Genomic DNA, 18,164 nt, shown 5'->3' with positions numbered 1-18,164 from the left:
CTCCGCATCCCTCCCCAAAGGGGCAGAGCAAAGCTATTTAAACTGAGGTCCAATAGACAGGTACAGGTGGTGAAGAGACCAAACTGCCTTTCATTACATGATTAGATAGATAGATAGTTAGATAGATAGATAATGTCTGGGTATGGTTGGATGAGCAGAACGAGGGGTACATATGGGGATGGATGGATGTCCCTTCAGCATGGACATTATTAGATATAAGGAAGGATCCTCTTTCTTCTTTGAAGAGTCACGTTCTGCCCTTTCCTAGCACCCTCCATCTGAGGCTCTCCAACGGCTTCACAAACATAAATCAGTTATGCCTGACAAAGCCCCTCTGATACATCAGTACTAGTCAGCCAATGCTGAAGCTAGGTAAACTGAAATACAGAGAGGTGAAGTGACTTCCCCAAGGTCAAGCATTGAGGGTGCATCTTCATGGCAAGCAGAAACCCAGAGCGAGTCTCAGAGCCCCGGTCTCCAGTCGTGGGCTCGCACTATAGCCATAAATATATCTGTGTATACTTCTGGACTCGGGCTGGCGCTATGTTAACATGAACTTGGTACCTTTTAGTTCACACTAGCAGCATCTATGGGGGTGGAGGGGAGTTACAGTGTAGCCCTTTGGTGTGCACAGCAGTTCACACCCCTGTAATCTGAACTTCGGGGCCGTTAGAGAAGCCTTGAGAATCAGCCCCCAAGAGTTTATCTGAGGAATTTTATCCCTTCCTTGTCGAATCACTTATTCATAAATAAATTTTACCCGCTCAATAGGTGGTCAGAGAATATCCATCAAATAAGTGAGGTCTGATTTCTTTTTCACCATGATTTATTCACAAATAATTTTTCCCCTGTCTGCTCGTTGTTTGCCCGTAACAAAGAGATTGTTAATAGTGTTTCCACTTGATTGTCTCCTGTCTGGTTTATAATCGCAATAATGACCATGGCCCGTGGTGCTCCTGAGTGAAAAATGCAGAGATGTCTACTTCCCAGGCTATCAAGTCTCCTGATCCCTCTGGCTCTAAACACTCCCATTCTGTAAACCAGCCAGTTACTAACCCCTGGAATATGCTCTGTGCCTTGACCGTTATTACTTAAAGGAAACCTCCTCTCTAATGAGCCCAAAACCAGATTTTTTTCCTCCTCCATCAAGAAGGCAGCTGCGGGGTGGGTAACTTCACCAGTAAGAGGAGAATATTTTGGGGAAAATTTTGGTGCTCCAGTAGAAACTTGATTTTACGGCCACCAGTCTTTTGCACAACCAGTTATACGAACCATTTTTCCCAATGGAAAAGAAAAAAAATTCACATAACAAAAGCGATATCGATGATGAGTAAGTTGACATCCCTTCATCTACTAACAAGCCAAAGGAAAGAATGCCTATGGCTGAGTCAACAGCCCATGTCACGCAGTGTGGATCCCCTTAGATCTCCGTGGAAGCAGTGGTTCAGTACTGATGAAAAGGGAAGAGTGAATTACCAACACCACTTCCTGTGTTTTCCTTGGACATCCACCTCGGATGATCCTTCTTTAGCTTCTAAGATATGCTAAGACCACAGTCCTACAGGGCATGGCTTCAGAAACAATTATGCCACCTGTGTCAAAAGTATCTCAGTGCCGGGAGCATGAGAAACAGGGCAGATATGGAGTTTGGGCCCATCCCCAGCTAGCAGGGCTACAGGATCCTTGAAGAAACATCCTAGGATCTTTTCATACAACAAAGCTGCAGTTTCCCATGCAATATTAACACTAAGACTCTTGCTGAATTGCGGGGGGAGGTCAGTGGAGTCTGCTTAAATCTCCTCCCTGGGGCCTAAGTAGGTTGCTTAGCTTGCACGTCCTGTGGATGTCTGAAAGGAAATGCCCAGCTGAGACCCAGGCAAAGCCCAATATTGATTTCGTCCTCATGAGCGAGGAAGTGGATTGACAGGCTGGGAGAGGAGAGGGCAGTTCGGTCGTCTGCACAGCGGCCGCTGGGGAGGAGGAGATGGATTCCAGTGTTTTGCTGCCAAAGCAAAGTCCAGACTCTGCACAGAGAGGCATGTTGCGTTTCTCATGCCCGTCCCAGAGCAGGACTGACGGGAAAGGATTCACATGCACCATGCATTTAAAAAGATGCAGAGCCCAACTCTGCTCCACTGGATCAGTGCATTCAGCTAGTGAAGCCAGCATGTCGCTACCCTGCCTTGGCATGACACCTAGTGACAAAGGTGTCACAGTCCACTTCCGCTGACACCACTGCAAATCCAGAGTAACTCAACTGGAGTCATGGGTGTAGGGGCAAACCCTCAGCCGGTTACATTGGCATACCTCTGTTTGCTACAGGGGAGCTGTCCAGTAGCTGAGAGTGGGGCACTGGGTGTTGCAGCTGGATGAGTTCTTGACTCTGGAACCACAAACTGTGGATTCACATCTAACCCCCAGAGTTGGATAACAAACTCCCAGTGCAGTAGCAGGGGAAGGGTATCGGTCTGCATGATCAGGGATGAGATGCTAAACTGAGGTCTTCTTTGGCAGAAATTAAAGATCCCCTTGCAATTGCTTGTGAATCGTAAGGGAAAACCGAGGAGTGTGGCCCCTACATCCCCTCCTTTGCTAACACGGATTCTAACATGGCCTGTTGCCGAGTATATACCGGTTGCTGCACTGACAGCATCTAACTCGTTATTCTGTACAGCTATGGAAGACCAAATCAAATGCTGTTCCCTTGTGCTATTGCTGGGCATTCATAGAAAGCAGCTGCAGTGCTGTCTTCTCAGTTTGCAAACCCAGAACTACATTCCCATGGGCCCACAGTGTCAGATCTGCCATGCACATCAGGCACTGAGCTGTTTGGCTCCCTGACCCTGGTATGTAGCGACTGCTTGTGTGCAGAAATACAAGATTTGGAGGGGCACAGAAATTGCATAGATAATTCTGAGCCTGCCGGTGCATCTGGAAAACATGGTCACTACGCCCTGAGAAGCTTCGCTGGGGGTTGATTTTGCACTTGATCACTAGGGAAATGTTAAGTAATGTGCCTTTTTTTCTTCTTTTTTCTCTCATCACCCATCGCTGACGTGCCCCCTCCAGACCCTCCTGCAGGTGAGTACAGCCACTTTGCTGTGTAGTGTCTTTTGAGAGATTGGTTCTTCCCTTTTATGAGCTAAATTTATTGGACGGAGTTGCACTTAACTACACGTGAACTCCAGTGAGCCCTGCTTTTAGATCTACACTGGCAATGGGATGGATCCTGGCTGGATCCTTTAGTGCACTAGCCTGTCGTCTCTGGAGAACTAATTCCCAAACACAGTTGTAAGGGAGTTTGGTGGTTTCATCCTAATCCCTATTAGATTTTCCTTCACATAACAAAACTACCATGCTATATCCCAGATGCCTGGCAGTCTTGACTCAAGAGAGGCGCAGTTCTGGAACTGCAGGGGTTCCGTGGATTGGGACTGAAGTGTTTTGACCAAGCAGTGGAAGTAGAATAGTAAGAAATTCTGCAATTGAAGATGGATGGGCCAGATTTTGGAAAGCATTCATGTGCCTGAAGATGCAAGTAGGCACACCTAGTGGGGTTTTCAATAGGTTCTAGGGGCCTAACTGCCACTGAAATCCTACATGCTTTTGAAAACCCCTCTGCGTGCCTATCCCCATCTGCATCTGTAGGCACCTAAGTACTTTACAAAATTCTGGCCAAAAGTGCATTGGCAGAGCCCTGAAAGGGCCCAGGACCCGCAGAAGAGGGAGCGCTGCGGGTCAGGAATAAGATGCATTGGCAGAGCTGTGGGCCTGGAATAGCAGGGGCTTTTATAACTGAGCAATGAGGTGCAAGGGGCCTTGGGACTGGAATGGTGGGTGGTGGTGCTCGTCTGGTCTGAGGTACGGGGTGGAGCTGTGTGGGCAAAACTTGCCCGGTGCATACCCACACTCTCCTTGGGTCCAACCAATGCGCCTCTGTCCCTGGCTTCGGTGAGCATGGAATGTTAGGAGCATGGGATAAAGGAGCAAGTCGACTGGGCCATGCTCTGGTCACCAGGGCTTGGGTTGCTGTTTCTCAGCACCATGGACACTTCCTCCTCTTCATTTCACCTTGCCCTGTGTTTCTGGGTGGAAAACCAGAGGCTAAGCAGGCGATGGATTTGTGAGCTGAAGTGGGGCCATGGCTATATATCTTATTCCCACTGAGTAGAAGAACACTCTCAGGCGTGGAATTCAACAGATAGGAAGCCATTGCTGAATCGACTGTGAATTGACAGAATGATAAACGGAGTCTTTCCCCCTTCTCCCTGCTCCACGGATCACTTAGCCACAGCTGCTGCACTGTAGCTCCATTGCATAACCCTGTTTACTTTAGCTTTATTGACACGGGTCAGGAACTGTTCTGCAAACCGCCAGATGGGACAGCATGGGAGACAGGAGCTAGTTAATCTGCTGTCTGTTTTCTTGGAGCTCAGCAGTTCTTCAATACCTGCTCCCTTTCCCTTCAACCAAGCATTAAGGTACTTGGGGAGGATGTCTGATGGGGCCCTCTTTGGTTTGGTACCAATGTGCGGCCATATGTAATAGGGGTTATGATTATGCACTGCCGGGGCACACCTCAGCTTGTTAGCCAGGAAGGACATGAAGGTACAAGCCCTACATCTCAGTCAGGTCCGCGTCAGCTCAGCCGTGGGATCCCTACCTCTGCTGTACGTAGCTGAGAGTGAAAGTCCACTGCTGAGCGGAGGCTGCCAGTCAGCTCGGTCCCGGACGCTGCCTCTCCTGTTGCTCAGGCTTCACTCATGGCAGAGAGTGTGTCCTGCTGTCTTCAGTCTGAGGCGTCCAGTCCATTGGACAGCAGCTCATTCTACCTCCTGGGTGTAGACAGATGAGCTATTGAGGCTTTTCTATTCTGATCCATTTAGGTCCTTTCCCACAGGAGATGACAACAGTGAGGCCACGGAATTAGGCCCCTTTTCTGATGAGATTAGGTAACTGGCTTCAAAGCGAGATAATCTGCAATTGAACGGCTGAATAGCAAAGCAAAGGCAAAATCCCGAGAGAGGGCGAGTCTGAGAACTCGATTTAATCCACTGCGTGGTTTCCAAATTGTGTAGGCTTTCACTAGGAAGCTTGTTGGCTGATGGCCTATGAGAGCTAGTCATTCTCTCCAGGCCAATAGCTAAGAACCCCACAAGCTACACCCCACCAGGAGTCCTTCAGCACCAGCAGAAGATAGGACAACTGGTAACACAAACCACTAGGAGAAATATCAGGTCATGCACAGATACAATTTAGAAGCATCCAAATTAGAACCCTCAGATCCAGGTATTCAGCTGAGTCCCTTCACTATAATGGGCTGAACCAAAACCCCAGATCCAAACATGCCCCAACTCCCAGGAAAGTTGGGAACTGGATTTAAGATGTGCAGCTCCGGCTTCTGTCTCATTTCAACCTGAAACCAGGCAAAGCCCAGGTTTGGGGGGCTGCTGAAACCTGACTCTGAAATTAGACCTGCAAAGGTGTGAAACTCCCACACAAATCCACACCAGAGAGATTGATTTGCCTGGGTGAAATATTTTAATTCCATGTTGTTGTGTGATGAAATCCGGCTGTGCCTGCCTTTTCATTGTGATTGGTCCAATCTACAACTCCAGATCCTGAGCTCCCCCAGCTGTTAGGAGATTTCAAAATTCCAGTCTGGATCCAGACATCAATTTTGCTTTCTTTATAAAGAGCCAGACTGATTCTCAGCAGCACTCCTGAATGCTGGGGTGTTGGAATGCCAGGCCTGAGGTGTATAACATTAGTCCATCCCTGCTTTGTTTTTCTTTTTAAAGAACACTACATGAGAAAAACAAGCCAGAGATATTTGTCCCATCTGGGCCACTCCTCAGAATCACTGACAAGCTGCATTGTACAGTTTAGAGTCGGACCCAGAATCCACTTAGCATCTGTCAGAGCATCCCATGTGCTGTGGTGAAAATAAGAGGCGATGTGCAAGAGCCACTGACAAAACAGACATAGAATCATAGAATATCAGGGTTGGAAGGGACCTCAGGAAGTCATCTAGTCCAACCCCCTGCTTAAAGCAGGAGCAATCCCCAATTTCTGCCCCAGATCCCTAAATGGCCCCCGCAAGGATTGAGCTCACAACCCTGGGTTTAGCAGGCCAATGCTCAAACCACTGAGCTCTCCCTCCCGCCCCCCATTCAGGAGCTAAGTGAAGAAACACAGGAGGCAGAGAGAAAGCAGCCGTGCAGGGTGCAGAATTCATTGATAAGTTCACGTGTATCTAGGCTCTCATGCAGATCAACGTTCCTCTGCAGGGAAAAATTGAGCAGGGCTTTCATGGCGCTCTTATTTTGTTAATGCTCTCTCAGGGGAACGTCATGCCTCATGAAATGAAAGCGTAACAGAATTGGAAGGCTACTGACAAGCGTTTCCTGTGTGTGCATACGCTCCCTGAGCCTGATTGCCCTGCGGGGAGGGAAAGAAATCCATTTGAGCCTCCTGGCCCCGGGGCGGGGGGGGGGGATTAAACGGGCGTGATGACTTCATCGGAGAGAGCAGGGAAGGGTCTCTCTAATGCAGTGCATTTAAAACCAGCCATTTCACACAAAGTTGCTCTACTAACCAGACTGGCCGGGAAGAGCTGAGGAATGACTCGGGATCAGACGCAGAGAAAGCAAAGGAGCAATTATACCAGACTGGGATCCTTATGAGCAGAGCTACCCATGGCCTTGGCTCCCTATGTACATGACCAGTGGCCCTGGGAAAGTTAGACAGCCATAGTCGAGTGCAGGGTTGGAAGCATTTCACTTCCAGCTGCAGTAGGGGGCGAGATCCTCAACGGGTGTAAATCAGCCTCGTGCCCATGAAGCCAACAGAGCTACGCGGCTTTACAGCAGCTGAGGATGTGGCCCTACGTTGAGATGGACACAAAGCAAAATACAGGTCTGAACAGCCCTGAATTCTGGAGCTGCCCCTGCAGCTCTATACTGGGCCAAACCAAAGCCCTGGATCCAATGACCCCCAGACCATTGCTTGTTATAGCCGGACAGGAATTTTGTTTTTAAAGTCAGCAGTGCCATGAGAGCGTGTGCCCTGGCTGAAGGAGCCAGCGTCTCTCTGGAGACAGCAGGGAGGCTGCAGATAAGCAGGCTGAATTGGCTTTGTGAGAGGGTGGGGAATAGAGGGTGTCCGGATGACAGAGTCAGGTGAGATTAACCCTTCTCTGTATTATGTGCTCTGTGATCTCTGTGGAGTAGAACAGGAAACAGCATGGCCCAGCAAAGAGAGCGTGGGACCAGGACTTCAAGAGAAAGGGGTTTTACTCCCACTTTGCTATATCCTGGGCAAATCACTTGGCCATCTCCGTACCTCAGTTTCTCTGTCTGTGAAATGGAGACGATGATACCCACGTTTGTAAAGAGCTCTGATATCGCTGGATGCAATCTGGTACCATTAGAAGAGGTTGTTACTTCTTTGTGTCTTAACATATACTACTGGGCACTACATTCGGGGGTTAGGCATGGAATCAAGGGGAAATACGATCTCATACATAACAGCCTCTGAAAACTGCAGCAATGCCATTGGACCATAGTCATTGTAGGATAAAGATTTCACCCCACTTAATCCCCACTCTCCTGCTGAGTTATAGGGACCCACAACTGCCTTTTCCCTCGGAGAAGATAGGCAGTAATATATTTTGCCCTATCACAGTGTCTCCCCAAACAACATGGCACTGGCATTGGCGACAGCAGGGAGAGAGTGACTCCAATTTGAAATAATGCTTTGTGGGTCCTACCCTGAGGGTGACCCATGATGATGCCTTGCTAATTGAATTACCCCTTGTCAGGTTTGCGAGGGGTGGGACGCAGGCAGGCCGGAACCCGTTAACTAGGAGGAGCTGTGATTTGGATTGAGGGTTGGTTGGTTGCTTGTTTGTTTTTTAAATAAAGCAGAAGAAATTTTGCAGGGTAGAAAATCTTGAAGTGTCGCTGGATTATTTTCCTTCATACTGTTATTCAAGTGTCCTTTGCTCATCCCTCCCTCAGCCTCTGCTGCATCTGTCACCTTTTGTGCATATTCCCAGTGCAGGGATCATTTCAAGCTGCCTTTGTTATCTTAACCACTGCCCCCTTTGTCCTCCTGGCCCGCTAGCCCCACAACGCCAGGCAAGTTCCATTTGCTGTCTCACACTCTACATGAAAACAAATAGTGCTTAAACAGAGGGGACGCTAATAAAATTGGCGCAGGGGTGCAGGGGGTCTGAATTGTTATGGTTTGGAGCAAACCCTTCTAAACTCTCCTGCCAGCTGGGAAAAGCGAGAGGATAAGATTTTAACATGAAGCTGCTGGATCACTCTGCATTTACTGCGTGCACAGCCAGTGTGGGGGGAAAGTTACGCGGTATTTAAAATGTGACTGCGGAGAGACATTGTGTTACTGCTGTGGCCTGGCTCCTGTGGAGATGTGAGTTCAAATTTGTCTTAAGCCACAAGTGAAATGAGTTTGTGCGTTTCCTGCTAGCCCCAACAACGCGGAAGGGGGACACACACTGGCTGACATTTGAAAGGTGCAGAAAGCGACATTTAAGGGAGAAGAATAAAGGGCTGGCTCTTCAAACGCCATTGAAATACATGGGCCTGTGACAGCTTTCTGGAAGGACAGAGGAGAAAAGGGGTAACATTTAAGTTAATAATCAGGGACTGCCCCTACTAAATAGGGAAGCTTGGCACACTGGCCCTCGCTTTGATGTGACAAGCAGTCTATACTCAGGAGAGGCCTAGGGTATGGACTAAGGTGCACTGGCTGAGCTGTTTGCGGGGAGGTTGCAAGTCATATCTGGCCGCAGCTGGAGTTAATAAATAAAAATAATGATTAAGTAATACCTAACCCTTCTCTAGTGCCCTCCAGGTGGGGATCTCAAACCACCCTGCAGCCTTGCCACCCCCATGTGTAGCAGGAAAGAGTTATTGCCATCTCCAGTTACCAACGGGGAAACTGAGGCAGAGAATGACCTGCTTGAAGTACAGTGAGTCTGTGGCTGAGTGAAGAATAGATCCCAGGTCTCTTAACTCATTATGTGCTTTAACTGTTAGTCCATCCTCTCTCCCACTTCCTGGCCTTGCTGAGCCCTTCCATTGAACCCAAATTTACCAGCCAATCAAAGAAAATGAGAAGTTTCTTTGGAGCCCCTTGACTCTTCTCCTGGCCTAGCGCACGGCTTTCTGCACGTGTGCGGGAAAAGAGTGGTGAGAGTCAGGGCAGCGCCGACTGCCTGATTTAGTATCAACAAATACTAAATAATAAACCAGGCGGCCATATGGCTCCGACACGCAGCAGCCCCAACGGAGCGTGTGTGGCTTTGTCAGCCAATGGGGGGGCTCTGTTTTCCTTAGGAGGGGGTCCCATGTATGAGACGGTCTCAGTAGGAAGTAGCTCCTGGCAAAAGCATGCCAAACCCTTGGAGATCCACTCGGCTGAGGTCAAGGCGCTTCGGCGGAGCATCCTCTTGTCAACTTTGCTCTGGCTTTGTTGGCTGCCCCCACGCCCCTCTGTCCCACGGTGACAGCTGTATGATAATTAGCCTTTGCTCTAAGCTGATTGTTGGTGAATGGGAGGCAGGAGGAGCGGGCAGGCAGGTGGTCCCTAGAGCCTGGCACGCTTCCTTCGCACAGTATCCCTGCTTTGACAGGAGCGAACGGCGGTGCTCACAGCCACCCAAAAAGGAGTGGGAGGGGTGAGGAGGAGTGTGTGTGGGGGGAGATCTTGCCTTCCCTCCCATCCCACGGTGCCTTGCAGAGATGTTGCTTTAGAGAGCCATTGAGAGGAGAGGCACGCACAGAAGCTCCCTGCTCACTTGACTAGATCAGCAGAACTCCTTCCCCGCAACGGGCAGCATGAAGATTTTTGGCAGGCTTGAGTACCTTCTGGTAAGGAGCTTTTCATACAGGGGTGCTTTGCTGGGATAGGAAGTTTAGGGGGCACTCTCCTTTTGGTTGCAAGAGAACTGCAAGACCAGGCGTGCAAGACCAGGTCTCCCTGCTCGCTGATGTGACAGACAAGTTAGTTCTGGTTTATTATTTGATAGGGCGGATTTGTTGTGTTCTGTTGGTGTGACATAAAAGTGGAGAACGGTCCCTGAGCATCTTCTCCCTGGCAAGCCGAGAGCAGGGCGATCAGTTATCAGAAGACAATGAGAGAAACAAAAGGGCTGTAAATTGGATTCTTCGAGATCTAGCCTTCAAATGTGTGTTTGTGCACAATGAATGGGAATGTGTGTTTAGGGGTTCCCCCTTAGAACCTGTGTGGGCATATGGGGTCACAGTGTGTACACAATCTACACACAGAGACAGGTAAGTGATCATGTATAGAAAGTGGTTTAATATTCACATGCACTAGCAGAGTATATACTTATATTCTTCTGTTCATATATAAAATGTGAGTGCATTTATATGCAAAATATATGTATGTGTACATTCCATCTGCATATATCCACACACACATTATATATACTTTGTGTGTGTGTGTATAGCTATCTAGAGCTATATCTATCATCTATCTATATCTATATATACACACACACAAAGTACATAGCCAAACTGGTCTCATATAGCATTTATTTTCATATGGTGTATATTATACTCACAGGTTTTGTGTGTGCATTCCAGTCTATATAATTGTTAAATAGTGACAGTTGATGTAAGAGAATAACTGAATGCTTTGCTAATTGAGAAAGCAAGTTTGCATAAAACTATTTTGTCCCTTCTGAGGCAATGCACGCACAGACTGTACATATACCTGCATGTATTTTTTATTATCCTGATTGCTATTCATCGGAAATAGCATAAGCGAAGGGATTTGCTAACAAACAGGATGTATATGAAACCATAGCGGTGGATTGCCAGCTGTGCAATACACAGCATGAAAGCGTATTGGTTATTCGAATCGATCAGATTGGATACCGTGGCCTGAGTGGGGAATGTAGTTGTAGCAGAGTGCAGTGCTTTAATGAAGATTCCATCCTGCACATCTCCACTCTCGCGTGTGTCGCCCCCTTCAGGACAGTGTTAGACCTATGCTAAGGGGATATACCCAAGAGTCCCCAGCTACGCAAGGCACAGAGTTTCTAGAGGCTCGTGGGCAGGGCTCTGTCCTTTGAAGAAGACCTTCCAACGGTCCCAGGGACTGGGGCGTGTCTCCACTTTTCCTGTTACAGCGGTTCACTTTATCAGGAAGTTTATTTAATTTGATCAGTCTCCTTCCCTGCGTGCATGGCTGGCTCTGCATAAGCAATTGGACAAGACTCACCGTGGCTGTCTCATGGAGATAGACAAGCGGCTTCTTAAAGTGCTAGCCCTCGAAAGAACCTTGACATTTTTTTTTCAATGCCCCTTTGTACGAGATAGTGTCTGTGTTGGTTTTTTCCTCCTTTCCATTCGCCAGTTTGAAAGTATCCATGCCTAGGCCTTTTTCACATCCCTCTCTTGGAATTTGTTACCTCATTGTTGTTGCTTCAGTGGCATTCAATGTGTTCCCATGGAAACTATTGTGATGTCATTTCTAAAAGGCCCTCTGTTCCCAGGCAGCCTTGGGTGTAAATTCAAAGCCATGGGGCAGGGAGAAGGGGCACAAAGGGGTAGGATCGATGTGATTTATCAAAACTGCATGAAAGAAAAGAGAACAGATGATGGAGGAAATGCTGGACTTTTTGCAGATCTTATTTCTTGTTTCAGAGGGTGGCTCGTTTATTTTAACATTGTGTGCTCCAACGCATCACCGCTGTGGCTAGCTCACTGTTGCGTGGACAGCTGTAGCCAGATGCCATTCAGAACACAATTCCAGCATGCATCTGTCATTTCATAATGGCAGTGGGCACCCATTCTATCGTGATGAATATGGTGTAAAACACATGGATGGCTAGATTAATAATAGCAGTGAGCTCTTAATCAATAGATCTCAAAGCATGTTACAAAGGAGCTCAGAATCATTATTCTCCTTTCACATATGGGGAAACTGAGGCACAGAGAGGCAAAGTGATTTGTCCAAGGTCCCCCAGCTGGCCTGTGGCAGAGCCAGGACTAGAGTCCAGCTGTCCAGAGTCCTAGGCCAGTGTTCGCTCCACAAGGCCATGAGGTAGACTGATAGAGCTAGACTGAACTAAAAACAAAACCAGCTTTGCCCTGCGCCAACATTGCAATGATGTTAAGGGTCTGACAAAAGGCAGTTTATTAAAATCAAAGCCGAGTTTCCATCCATAACATGTGCAGTTACGTGTAAGAGACAGCACGACAGCAGGAGCCTGAGAGAGAGCGTGAGCCCCTTGTCTTGTTCCATCAAGCCTTTACGAGTGTGATTAGACCCAGGAACGTTACTCGGCTTACAAGGCAGAAAGGCGATTTTTTCTCTCACTCCACCTGCGGTTGGAGAGTCCAGCTGGGTTCATGGCATTCTGTCTAATAAAGGGTCAGCCACAGGGACTTCACTGATGGCTCGGCTGATGATGGGGATGTGTGTAGGGCAGGCACAGAATTGCGCTCAGTCTCCCTGGGCTCTTTGGACGGCTCTGCAGGGCTAACAGGATTAAGAGCGTCCTTGGGTCCATGAAGTGAGCAGATGTGAGCCAGACACATGCAGAAAGGGAGCAGGTATGTTGGGTGAGGCAGTACTGTTTTTGCACATTTGCTGTCTCTATCAGTGGCCACACCCTGATGTTATTTGAACACTGGTTGCAGCACTGTTTCCTCAGATTCTTGGACGAGCTTCTGATGCCGGCAGCTATAATGAATCCAGAATCAGAGGGCAGGGGTCTGGGAATGACATTTCGCCAGATGGCTGATATTCTAGCAGTCCCCCCTCCAGAACACCCGTCTTTGCTCCCTCTCTTTTCAGTGGCCAGCGTGCCAGGGGAGGAAACATCTTTATGTGGGCTGGGAATGCGGGGATACATGCACAGGAATCAGTTATTTAAGCCACAGCATCCTGGACAATTAACAATGCTGTGATTAGTATTTATTAAGAAAGGAGTGAGGAGCAGAGAACTGGCCCTACGGATCCACACTGGGCTTAGACGCTGCAGCATTGCCCAGGCCACGCTTCTCAGTCTGGAACCAGAAGAGTTAAGTCTCTCCTTAAGACAAAGGGTAATGCTGCCTCTGTGCATCTCTCTGAATGGACCTGAGCATCTAATCTCTCCCCAGGCCCATAGCGGTCAATCCTCTAGGATGCAATCTGTGAATGGCAGGGACATGAAACTGACTTGAATCCAGCCTTATTTGCTGTTCAGCCTCAAGCCATCTCCATACATTTCCTATTCTCTGCCTGAGTGGGAAAGGAGAAACACATCTCATTTTTCTATGGGGGGAGGGCAGAAACTGGATTTTTCCCTTTTCTCCCCTTTTTCTGATTTGATTTGTTTTTAGATACTCCAGTATTCTCTAGTAATGGCCCCAACAACCTCCCTCTAGTGTAGTGGGGCTGAACGAAACGCATTCCCCCTCTGAGTATCCACATGGGTACGTTCCCAAGGATAAGACACACACAGGACCTTGATCCCTCGAATCTCTTCCTATACTTGGACCTACTTCACAAATCCAGCTTAGAGCTCTAGGGCCCAGATTTTGCTCTCTGTTACCCGAACATAATTCTTTTGACGTCAAAGGAGTTACTTGGTAATTACACCGGTGTAACTGAGACCACAGTTTGGTCCAGGGGCTTTTTCTGACTCCCCCCCGCAAACAAGGAGGGGTGGTAGATTAGAAAAGAGAAAGTGTTGTTCAAGTAATGCACCCAAATGTCATTTTTTCCAGCTGTGTGCTTTTTGGAGGAGCTAGCTTCCAACACCCATCACGGTGGACCTCAATTTCCTATTAGTAATATATGTAGGTTGGGTATGTATATAGAAATAGTATTTATTTGTGCTGCAGCAGCACCTAGGGACCCCTGTCATGGACCAGAACCCCATTGTGCTAGGCACTATTTATCTATCTATATATCTATACTCTCTCTTTTAAAGATGAGATGGGCCAAACAGAGGTTTTTGAAAGGCCAGGAAATTCTCCAGGTGCAGTTGCCCGTTTTGTCCTTGAAGCCTCGAAGCAGGTCACTTGTCACTTGACTTTTTTTCCAGACAATCCTGTGAAATTATAATGGGAGGAAGGGGAATCACATGAACCACCTTTAGCCAATCAAAATTGGAAAAAGTGTAATAAAATACAAACATGCAGGACTGAATTCCCACCTGATGTCACTCCACTGATATTTAGTGGATTTACCCCAGTGATGCCTATGGCCCATCTGTCCTTCTTGCATTCGTCAGCAAAATTCTCTCCTTGCTATTACAATGTGTTTTTGTTTTGGGACAGCTGAAGAAGCCTGATTAACATATTTAGATCCCAAATTATACCTCTTCCCGAAAGTCAGGTACGACACAGTCATCAGATTTAAAGCGTATTTATCATTAGTTTCCACTGTGTGGAACCTGAGATCCCCCAGAACTCCCTTTAACTAACACAGAAAATACCTGTCGTAGCTGTATGGTATCAGCTGGCAAATGTTGACCACTGGAAATCTCATGCCCTAGCCTTGTCACTCATTATTGAAAGAAGACATCGTCTTCTGGCTCACAGTGTTTACACTAAAACAAACAGGCCAGATTCTGACCTCATTTACACAAGTGTCTTTCCGCAGTAATTCCACTGAAGCCAATAGATTTGGCTGTGGATTGAAGTGAGATCAGAATCCCTTCTATCTTTTTTTGTAATGCTACATAAAAAGCATCCACAAAGGAGACCACGTGGGCTTCACCCCCCTTTATGGCAAGTAAATTTGGGGCCGAGTGGACCCCCTTTAAGTGGGAGCCTTACAGCATAGCCTCTCCTGGCTAATTGGGCGTCACACTGTCTTTTCAAGCAATGACTCAGTCTTCTCCCATTATATCTCCTCCTTCTCTACCAGTATTATTCTTATTATTCTGATATCTCCCTGGCAAGCTGGCATCTCCGAACACGGAAATAACTCATCCTAATGAGACTGAAGTGCGTGTTGCCTAGCAACGCAGCATCACTAGAGTCTCCATGCGCTGAGCTGGTAAAGGCACTTAAGTTAATGATGCTGCTTTTCGCTGTGGTGTGGCTGGGCCTCTGAATCTAGCACAGTGGAGAGAAATATTTATGCTCAAGAGCATAAATTCACAGATCCCAAGACTAGACGGGACCGTTGTGATCATCTCGTCTGACCTGCTGGAGAGCACAGGCCAGAGAACTTCCCCAAAATAATTGCTAGAGCAGAGCTTTTCAAAAAAAATCCCATCTTGATTTAAAAATAGCCAGTGATGGAGAATCCACCATGGCCCTTGGCAAATTGTTCCAGTGGTTAATTACTCTCACCATTAAAAATGTATGCCTTATGCCTAGTCTGAATTTGTCTAGCTTTAACTTCCAGCCATTGGATTGTGTTGTACCTTTCTCGGGATCATGTGATACCAGCAGAAGCTGGATGCAGAGTACTATATAATGGTGAAGGCAGCTAGCGGAAAGAACTGGCTTCCTAGTATAGCAGATTAGGGTGGAAAGTAATTCAGGCTCCATGACCTGGTTTCCATCAGGCAGGAGACACTGCCCTCCGCTGGCAGCAGAATTCCATGAGGATTTTCTGGGACCAGTTACTGGAACCCTTTGCCTTGCTCACATGCTACCACAATCCATGGAATCTGTCTGGCACAGCAATGCCAAGCTCAGGAAGTCAGCTATCAGGGTGATAGATAGGTGAAGATGTGACTGGCAGTCTGTTTGCCAGATGAATAAGTAAACCTCGGGGCTGGTGTGTGGAATGCATTAACTGGAAATGGGATTGGTGATTTCCTTCTTCCCTCCTGGAAACACCATCCATTGCCCCTGTTTCCAGCTACATGGTAAACGAGCTCATGTTTGCTCTGATCCTGGGCTCATCCAGGGCAATTACCAGTTACACAGAATAACATAACCACGGAACAACACTTTACTGTCTGTTCGCTGCCAATTGCAGATTACACTTGAGGTTGGACATTTTCAACCATCAAGATACCAAGCCACCCGCACTTTCTCTTCCTAGCTGCTAGTGTAGCCCCAGCTTTCACTGGAGGAGGATCAGTGCGTGCACATTACTAACACCTAACAACAGAAACAGCTAAGGATACTGGAGTGAGAATAATTAATGGCTCCCAGTTATTGCAGTAATGTGAGATAGAAGATTCTGCAGGCATCGTTGTTTCAGGGGTGTTGTGTGAAAATATGCCCAGCAGGAGGCAGTGGTTTGTGGGTGACCTTTTTATAAAAAAAAAAATTACTTAAAACTATCTTCAAAAAGGTCTTATTTTGCCTAAACGGACTGAGAAAACCCTAAGCCAGGAAACTGGAGTAATTTGGCACTGTGGGGAACAATCATTAGGGTGGGAAATGCCCGAACTAACTGAATTCGTGAACACTTTCTCAGGCAATAAGACAAACCCAAAATTGTGGAGAGGAATGTGAATAGCCATGACAGTGAGAGACAGGGAGCACTAAATGCAACCAGATAACCATAACAGGGTTAAAAAAAACCTAGATAAATTCATGGAGGATCGGTCCATCAATGGCTATTAGCCAGGATGGGCAGGGATGGTGTCCCTAGCCTCTGTTTGCCAAAAGCTGGGAATGAGCGACAGGGGATGGATCACTTGATGATTACCTGCTCTGTTCATTCCCTCTGCGGCACCTGGCACTGGCCACAGTCAGAAGACAGGATACTGGGCTAGACGGACCTTTCGTCTGACCCAGTAGGGCCATTCTTATGTTATGTTCAGATAGAACAAGCTTCTCATGGGCAGAGATCTGCCTCGACATTTTCTGTCCTGCACCCCCTCAGCTATTCCAGTGTTAATTCTTAACCCAGCCCCCACCTCACTCCTGAGCTCCAGCACTTTCTGCAGTTATGGTCCTATTACCTGCCCTGGATCTGCCAGTATTCCTCCAGCCTGATGTGTATCACCTCAGCTATGCCAGTCCTGGAACGCCACTCTGCTCTGCCAAGTCCTGACCGCACCCTCTGTGTCTTAAACCTCTGGACCAGAGTCTAGCCATCATGAGGATTACGTCTGAGAGAAGAAGTACTCTCAAGATGCAAACTAGCCTCCACTAAAAACCAGGGCTGACACCAGCAAACTTATTTTCTCTTGCAACCTAATCAAGGATTGGAGCATAGGCCTCCCTTGAGGGAAAGGCTGCTTTAAATAACCCCTGCAGCTACAGAACCTTCTTACAGGTGTTCACATGTTTCCCAGTTGGATATCCTCATGGTCCTAACACTGATGTGCTGTTTGGGGTCACAGTTTCCCATTTATCTGGGTGTTTTTACTTTGCTTCTTGCCCTAGTTCTTGTGGCTCTGAACAGCACCAGCATCCCCTGATGTGTTTTCTCAACCTGTTTCGACCTGCAGGACTTCTCCTACGATGATTCCAAGGTGGAATTTAATGTTGATGCCCCCAACGGAGTGGTGATGGAAGGGTACCTCTTCAAGAGAGCAAGCAATGCTTTCAAAACATGGAATCGGTAAGTAATGTGAATCCCAACTGATAACTGGATGAGGGCTCTGAATGCATCTGCCTTTGCGACAACTCAGCAGGTGTTATCCTTTGCTTAAGTGGCTTCGTCAGCTCCAGGCCCACACAGAGAAGTGATGTTGGGTTGATGCAGAGTTGTCTGTCAGTGCAGCATCACTTAACTCTTTGTGTGCTGAACTTGTGAAGTCACTTAATATAAGAAGGGTCCTGTGATGCTGGCATGTTCTAAAGAGAAAGGTTTAGGCTCAGTAAAAGAAGCTGGATATTTTATAGATAGTGAAGAGTGTCTGCAGCACAAACTGGCTTCTGAAAATGTTTGTGGGACCATTCAGCTCTTCCACTGAAAGTCATTGAATCTTTCTTTTTTATTACTTCTTTATTTTATCAGCTACCTGCAGTCTGGTCCATCAGGGCCCAAGCTCACCATGGAAATAGTACAGTGGGAGACCATACATGCATTGGGATTAGCCTAGTTCTTTCTTTGCTAAGATCGGGTATAGTCCTAAAGGGTGAACCAGTGCAGTCAGCCTGTCTGCAGTTTGCTGCCTCTTGGTAAATGCCAGCAAACGTGCCAGCAAAAACCTTCCATCTTAGGACAACCACCAGCTTCATGCAGGG

At 47.5% G+C, this 18,164-nt stretch overlaps 1 protein-coding gene across 1 annotated transcript in view; it reads left to right on the top strand.

Annotated features, from left to right (window-relative positions):
• The window catches only part of ACAP3 (ArfGAP with coiled-coil, ankyrin repeat and PH domains 3), a 93,603-nt gene that overhangs the window by 42,677 nt on the left and 32,762 nt on the right, over positions 1-18,164 (top strand). Inside the window, exons 10-11 of the mRNA XM_073316342.1 lie at positions 3,070-3,081; positions 17,423-17,535. Of these exons, the coding sequence (XP_073172443.1) occupies positions 3,070-3,081; positions 17,423-17,535 (125 nt within the window). The remainder of the gene's footprint in view (positions 1-3,069; positions 3,082-17,422; positions 17,536-18,164) is intronic.

The sequence above is a fragment of the Lepidochelys kempii genome, chromosome 18 (assembly GCF_965140265.1).
Source record: "Lepidochelys kempii isolate rLepKem1 chromosome 18, rLepKem1.hap2, whole genome shotgun sequence".
In the NCBI taxonomy this organism is placed as follows: Eukaryota; Metazoa; Chordata; order Testudines; family Cheloniidae; genus Lepidochelys; species Lepidochelys kempii.
The sequence above is the reverse complement of the archived record's forward strand: the minus strand, read 5'-3'. Positions and strand labels throughout refer to the sequence as shown.